The sequence below is a fragment of the Periplaneta americana genome, chromosome 4 (assembly GCF_040183065.1).
Source record: "Periplaneta americana isolate PAMFEO1 chromosome 4, P.americana_PAMFEO1_priV1, whole genome shotgun sequence".
NCBI classification, from domain to species: domain Eukaryota; kingdom Metazoa; phylum Arthropoda; class Insecta; order Blattodea; family Blattidae; genus Periplaneta; species Periplaneta americana.
The window spans coordinates 94,277,069-94,285,353 of NC_091120.1; the positions used below are offsets into that span (position 1 = coordinate 94,277,069).

Genomic DNA, 8,285 nt, shown 5'->3' on the forward strand with positions numbered 1-8,285 from the left:
AAGCCTTCGGGTTCCTTCTCCTTTCAAGAGAAAAATGAATACATCTCAGAATTATAGTGGAACATGTAATCGAACGAAGCAAATCAAAACCTGTCACAAAATAAACTTGGAATATATTTGAGATGAAAATGTCACTGAATATGCCGAAAGACAATAACATGAGGAATATAAGTTGTAAGACTATTAATTTTTTTATTATAAATATGAACTAATACAGGATAATTGAAGTTCCGCTTTGCAAAAAAGACGAAATTTATACAATACATTCGGAGCTAATAAGTAGTTAAAACTGGATTTAATCCGATCGGTAGAGATGTGAATATGAAACGTCAAACTTAATTGCAGATCACTTTATTAAAAAAAAAAAACAAACGCAAATTATACTCATGTATAACTGTATAGGAAACAAATTACATTTCATTTATACTATTATGCAGAAAAAAATCACTGAAAGTTATACAGAATAATTTATTAAAAAAATAGTTTTCTATTAAGTCAAAATAATGAAGCTAATGATGACCGTGAAGGCCAAACCCTCCCTGTCCTCCCACAGAGTGACCTCCCAAGTCTCCTCCCAGACTTCCTTCATGTCCCTTAATATACACTGGTACCTTCTTTTCCACTACTACCGGAATCTTCACAGGGTAACGATGAGGGACAGGAACTATAACAGGTACAGCTTAGGGACATGAACTGGGTGAGGTACACCGACAGGAACCTTCACAGGATAGGGAACGGTTTTCTCTACAGGGTAAGGAACGTTCTTTTCCACATATACCGGGTAAGGTTTGGATACAGGGACTGGATAGGGCTTCTCTACGTGTACAGGGACAGGAATCTTAACAGGAACAGGAACTTTCTTCTCAACAGGGACAGGATAAGGGTGAGGTACAGGAACTTTTATTTCCTTAGTGATTGTAATGGCCTTCACGTGAGATTCGCCGCTCCCAAGACTGCTACCGCCGAGAGGGTGACCTTCCAAAAACAGACCTCCTCCGTGTCCTCCTAGGGATGAACCACCTCCGTGCCCGCCAAGGGACAGACCTCCTCTGTGAGCACCGAGAGATAAGCCGTCTCCGTGACTTCCCAGAGACAGGCTTCCTCCGTGACCTCCGAGGGATAGGCCTCCTCCGTGACCTCCGAGAGACAGGCCTCCTCCGTGACCTCCGAGGGACAGGCTTCCTCCGTGACCTCCGAGGGACAGGCCTCCTCCGTGACCTTCGAGGGACAAGCTTGCTCCGTGACCTCCGAGGGACAGGCCTCCTCCGTGACCTCCGAGGGACTGGCCTCCTCCGTGACCTCCGAGGGACAGGCCTCCTCCGTGACCTCCAAGAGACAGACCACCTCCGTAACTTCCTAGGGACACGCCTCCATGACTTCCCACGGACAAACCTCCACCGCGTCCTCCCAAAGATATACCTCCTCCGTGCCCGAGTGCTCCTCCTCCGTAACCCAAGTGTTGGAGTCCTCTCTTATCTGTTTTCTTGTCCTTCTTCTGGTCTTCAGCCAGAACTAAGGATGCCGCTACCAGTAGAACAGTGTAGGTCTGCATGTAAACATTTTTATTTGTTAAGCTATTTAATTATATTGTATTGTGTGACACAGCAAATTTCTCTATTTTAGAGATGGTATATTGAGTATCGTACGCTAAGAATAGGATCTTTTGATTCTTATTGCTCTTATTTGCCTTCTTTCCTTTAGAATTGCATTTGTTTTATCTGCATTAAAGCAAGCAAACGAAATTCTGACGTTTTGTACTTACGAGAAGCTTCATGTCGGCGCGTGTAGAACAGGATGAGGCACTGAGATGCTTCTGCCCACCGAGATGCAGTGAGAGGCTTATATACTTTGAAGTGAAGGTTTCCTTCTGGAATTCCTATGCTTCCTATGGCCGGTAAACACAGCAAACGCAGAACAGATCCCATTCTTCAACTCATTTAGAAAGTCGGCATTGTTGATACGACAATAGCCTTGATAGTCACTTAAAGTGTACTTCGGTTAGGTAACTTATTCTAAATCATTTCATCTCCACATTCTGTTACCCGATACAGTAGGCTGGAGACAGATGGAGAATGTTGGTTGTATTCGGGAGGACAGCAATTGGATTCCATATACCGGCTATCTTAATTTGAACGTTTTAATTGTTTCTCCCAAATTATAGATATTGAAAATAAATAAATAACAGTCTTTTAGAGAAATAATGAGAAGATGACGCAGTCGAGACGACCTTCATATTACAAGTTTACAGTCAAAGTGAGGCCGACTGCTAATAGCAAAGAGTACTCTCTTTACAGGCTGCTCGTTGTCAGGTAAAAGAACGATGCTCATTATGCATAAAATTATAAAAAATTTAATTTATATTTTTACTCATTATAGTGCTAAACAAAAATTAATTCTATCATATGGATTTACATCCGATAACTAAATTGTGAGAAGGTATTATTAAACATCAAGACTCGGAGTACAAAGAGTAGAGATTGAGAGAAGTGAAGAAAATAGATGAAGGAGACCAAGTCTGGAAGCTGTAGTTCTAGCGTCATCAATGCAGTAGAAGCGTAACCTAACTTTATATGGAGATACGACCCATAATAAAGTGATTCTTAAATAGGGAAACTGTAGTATTAACAAATTTAGGAAATAGCAAAAAATGTGTTTACAGATTGAAATTATTTGTTAACATTGCTCCAGCCTTTTAATCGATTAAAAGTAATCATATTATAAATATGTATAAACAATTTTTTTTTGTTTAGTCAACTATTCGAAGACAGATCTGAACCTCACAAGTGAAACCAGTAAGGCATCACTTGTGACGCAACTAGGCCAGGAGATAATGAGGTAGGATGGCCAGTTCCTTTCCCGCTCCATTGGTCCACGCCTGTGAAGTAACGATTAGCGAGTCTGGCCGTGAAACCAGGTGGCCCGGGTTCGATTCCCGGTCAGGGCAGTTACCTGGTTGAGGTTTTTCCGGGGTTTTCCCTCAACCTAATATGAGCAAATGCTGGGTAACTTTCGATGCTGGATCCCGGACTCATTTCACCGGCATTATCACCTTCATCACATTCAGACGCTAAATAACGTTAGATGTTGATAAAGCGTCGTAAAATAACCTAATAGGATAAAATAAATAAAACCCCCTCCATTGCATACATAGCCGATTAGCTGCATATTATATTAATCAGACTTCAGATGTATACAAACAATTGTTCTTCCTTTGACACATATCGTCAAGTAGTGTTATTTAATTCTCAGAATAATCGTTCACTCGGACATGTGGACGTGATGCCAGCAGTCTGCTGGTCGGCCTTATCCTTTTATGAGCTGTCACGCCCAGGATTACCTTTTAACTATCAGTAACCAAAATATATAGCCTATTTCAAATGGGCTATATGAATTAATGTTATCTAAGAAACATAATACTTTTCTTTGGCTTTCATTGTTCTTTCTTCGAAGTAAAATTTAAAGTCGACTCATCTTATGTCATCTTAACAAATGTTTTGGAAAACTTAAAAAAAAAAAAAAAAAAAAACAAGAAAGCGATTATGTTGCCTAAATATGCATGAATATATAGGTAGACCCCTACAGTCTATACAAAATTTGAAACGTATTGATAGTTCACTATGGTAACCGCTCAACCAGCCAACCAGAATTCATGACGACAGGTCGACGTTGCCGACTCTTTCACAGCGAGCACGTGGTTCTGTTCGCAAGAGTTTAATCTTCGTTACTATGTCACAGCAAGTATCAATGGGCGCAAGATTTTAATGGAGAGAACTGATACTATCTTTGTTGTTTCTCATCATTGCTCATGGTTCTTATAAAACAAATTTCTACTTAAGTCAGGTTCGGCAAGGAATACTTCCCGCTTTGGCAGTACAGAACTGGAGCGTCCCCGTACGGCAGGGATCGGCAGAAATGTCATCGCGATAGTGACGTCGCAAGAGCAGCGCAAAGAACTATATTTGCTTCACCCCCTCCCTTCCATCCAACTCCTCTACAATTCCAGTACACAGGCATATGTCAGTGGCAGGTTACCTGATTACATTTATATTGCTTCTATCCCAAAACCTTCAACGTCTGTTCGGAATGTGTTTAAGGAAAAATGGGAGGAACAATAGGCTATTTGTTGTGCATATGGTGACAATGTAGGCGCCTCTTGTTTTCTAAAATTATAATAGGCATTTATAAATCAAACATCTAGCGACATTGCGACACGTCATAAGTTTATCACGAAATCATAGGTAAGCATAAACATATCCAATGTAATTGTAAACGGAAAAGTATACAGTAGAAAATAAGTAGGCCTATAAACATAATTTTCTTTTCGTAGGGCTGAACGGGCCGAAGCAGTTAAAACAGAAGGGTGCTATTCATAGACATTTCGCAGCACGCGCTGCGAGCGTACTAAGCTAGTCCCGGCTATCCACTGGTTACTAGTACAGAATTCAAATCATATCCTATCGCTGACACTGGTTTATGAGCACGAAAAACGCTGATAATCCACCGAAAGCCCGCCCTAAAAATATCTATGAATACGGCCCTAAAAACTAAATTCAAATATCAGTTCCGGTATTAAAATATGATGAAACAAACTATGAGTCAAAGGGAACTCCATCCCCAAGTTATGTTATTGCTTCGTAAATCGCAAAATCATTGAAGTGCTATAATGAAAGACAGTTCATTAAAACATGTCTGAATAAAGTTGCTAACATTATTTGTCCGGAATCAACTGATGCTTTAAACGGTACCAAATTATCCACACGGACAATACAAAGGAGGATAAGGAATATTGAAACATTAGCTCAACGGGAAATAAAATCGAAGATGCATGAACTGTGGCCTGATCTCTCGTTTTAAGTGGAAACACAGATATTGATATAATAGAATTGGCAATGTTCACTCGCGGAGTTACAAAGCATCTCTCTGTATTACTCGCAGGGACGTATTTTGCGGGCTACCGGGGCTACCGGCGGTAGCCCAAGGAAATTACAAAAAAAAAAGTTTATATTATAACATAATGTAATAATTTTGTATTATTAGTTTTACCATAGTAATTAAAATTAAAGTAATTGTTAGATATATTTTGTGTAATAATAGGGTCAGCGGTAGCCCAAACCCTTTAACCAGTATACGCCACTGTGTATAAGTAATATTTGCTAGACGTCATTGCACTTAAAGGAAATACAACAGGAGAGAAATTATTCCAAGTATGAAGAAAATATATAGAAGGAATGAATCTGAACATAAAATAACTTGTATTTGTAGTAACATACGAGACTCGAAATACGGCTTTAAACAAGTCTACTAGCTGGAGTAACGTGTTATTAAGAGAGCTGGAAATAAGTGAAGACATAAAACGTTGTCATTATTATAGCACACCGGACTGGATTAGATTGATTTAAAATGCTTTCCATAGAAAATATGTGTAGTCCTACTACAGGCCGCCTGCCGCTACCCTACATAGTTGCTATGTTTGGTTCCATATTCAATATATTTCGGACCGCTTCTTTTCTGAACGAAAACTTGTAATTCCTAAACAAAGATCGTGACTAGCAGACGAAAATTTACGAATTGTATTAAGAGTAGCAATTTGTGACGTATTTTCCTAGGTTGTTCTAGCACAGTAAAAATAAAGATGAAATAAAATAAAATCTGTCCATCTATAAATCAATATTGTGTAGTTTACGTCAGATGCTTGTGTTGAGAGTCCGCCACTGTGATCCGAACGGAGTGATCTGTAGTTCTCGATTGATAATACATCTTATGTATTGCGGATTGCGTTGACTGATGTTATCGTGAGTACAAATTTGCCGACGGCTGCCGTACGGGAACACAGCTGAGTAGCTGAGGTACATGCAGTACTGTGTTGTGGCGTGAACTAGGGTTGTACAGTGTGCTGTACATTAGAGGCTCGGTGGTGGAAGGTCATGCTTATTTCTTATCAGTACCACTGCTTGTGTGATTGTAAATAAATTGTAACTAATAAAATAAGCAGTGTCTAAAGAAACAAACTAAATGAACATGTTTATTCTACTCGTATTAAATTATAATACTCTTTACTAGCCTATGCTTGAATAGTAGTGGTGGTGGTGGTGGTGGTAGTGGTGGTGGTGGTGGTGGTGGTGGTAAACAAGTCACAGGTTTTACGTTAAATTTCTGGTCAAGTAAAATAACATCACAGTTTGTAAAATGTTTTAAACATAAGCGTACATAGCAAATAAGCACATTATAATGAAAATATTTAACGCAACAGAAACGAATACATAAATTCCATACTGTACTCCAACCAATAGAAAGTTTCAGGGGAATGAGACGCAGCGGGGTAATGCTGTGGATTAATGTTTATGACATGAGGTCACACACGTGGGTACACGCATCTCCATTTGCTAACTCCCAAAGCACAAACGATAACACTGATACACACATATTTATACTACCCCAGTTACAAAATTAGATCACGGTTAATCTCCTGGTCTTTTAATCCCCCCATACGGAAAATAACATATGCAGGAGAGCGCATGTTTTTTAAACTGACGTTATAACGGTAATATTATCTATCTACTTCGCTCCAATAGATGACGCAACAGTCAACACAATCATTTCACGGCTAATCTCCTGGTTGGAGAACAGTACACGCCAACAATTTTGAAAATCAGAATACAAATTAGTGATAAATATGTTTTATTGAGAAAAACACAGATTTTCAAAAGTCTTAGATTTATTTCTTCTTCTCTTTTTTAATAATGTTTTCAATGGATGGTGTAATGGACTTTTATACAGCAAGCCTCTCTACAGCCCTTAACCTACGAAGTGCAATCCGTTACATTTGCTTTTAATTTGTCTTCATTCTTTTCGTTCTCGATGTTATGCTTCAGGATCGAACTTTAGATTGTTAAACACATTAAATACAAATTGAAATAATATCACTTAGCCTTACGTCCTTACTTAGTACAATGATAAATTCATCCTTTCATCACTAACGATGTCTTTATATTTTTCAGCTTGGAACACATCATAATGCCGCTTTAAATTATATTTTCTGCACCTAACATGTTTTTACAACTAAGACACTGTCCATCTCCCTACTTTGATTCTTTAAAAAAAATAACAATTTCTAGTCATTATTAAACTCTGTTCCAGGATACAGTAGACGTATTAGATACTTCACCCCTGATTTGTACGAAAGGAACTGCCTACTCTCCCCTTTCCAGCTACCTTAGAGAGGGGTAGCAATCCTGCTCGCGAGGGAACAAACATGATTTCATTTGCTCGTATGGGTAAAACGCTCATACGGGAAGCAAATTGCCGGGTGTAGCTATATCAGTTGCGCGCGAACTGCTTCTACGTAAACAAATCAGTTGCGCGCAGGCATTCTACACGTAGGCACATCAGTTGCGCGTGGAGACTTTCGTATTAATGAATCTGTTATAGTTCGGTGGTAACGTCGAAAAGTTTTCATTCTTTATTTCCTCCCGAGATTTGGGTTTCGTATACAATTACTTCTAACACAACCAGATGTGCATGCGAAGCGCTGCATAAGGCATTCTCTCTTAATTTTAATTCTGCACATCCATATATTTATAAATTCGTTTACGCTATCATTCATACACAAACTAGCACATATAGCCTATTGAAATGAATAAGAGATAATTATTTCCAGGATGAATCCTACATAGAAAACGAAAACAGCACATTGAAGAACTTCTTAATAAATACAAACAGGAAACATTAGTAGAATTGATTTTTTAAAGATCGTTTCGTACTATTATAGGAGAATATGAATACAAAATTCTTGGTAAGATTTTTATTCCCTTTAACGAGTACCAACTTCATGGTATGATTGAAACAAACATTTTAATCATACCAGCCAATAATGTGCAGAGAATCCTAAGTCTCTATAAAATGGGAAGCAAATGTTGCAAAAATATCATGACCGCGCGCGACTGATGAGTACTCACTAGTAACCACCGCACGCAACTGATGCACAAAAGTCAGGTAAAAACTTTCAGTGCGCGTAACTGATAAACTCCCCGGCCGTGACTTAAGTATAGCTCTGAAAATCAATATGTTGCCTGTGTGAATTTTTAAAATCGCTGTCCATATTTTGAGTAATGTAGCTTCATTTAACGACTTGATTGCGAAAAGATTTATACTATGCATCTTGTAGGATCGTCAGAAATAAGAATACTTTCATATTTCGTCCTATTTAAGTCATCGGGATAAAATGAAATCGGCCTAATTGATTCCGAGTCATTATTACTGATACCAGGACGAATTCGTCCTGCTGA

At 38.7% G+C, this 8,285-nt stretch overlaps 1 protein-coding gene across 1 annotated transcript; it reads right to left on the reverse strand.

The window, feature by feature from the left end:
* Positions 1 to 346: 346 nt before the first annotated feature.
* LOC138698850 (uncharacterized) lies at positions 347 to 1,801 on the reverse strand. The gene is made up of 2 exons (XM_069825065.1): positions 1,763 to 1,801; positions 347 to 1,546 (listed from the first exon to the last, which is right to left on the reverse strand). The coding sequence occupies exons 1-2, from the start codon at positions 1,772 to 1,774 to the stop codon at positions 665 to 667; spliced, it is 894 nt and encodes a 297-aa protein (XP_069681166.1). The 5' UTR covers positions 1,775 to 1,801; the 3' UTR covers positions 347 to 664.
* Between the last annotated feature and the right edge of the window lie 6,484 nt (positions 1,802 to 8,285).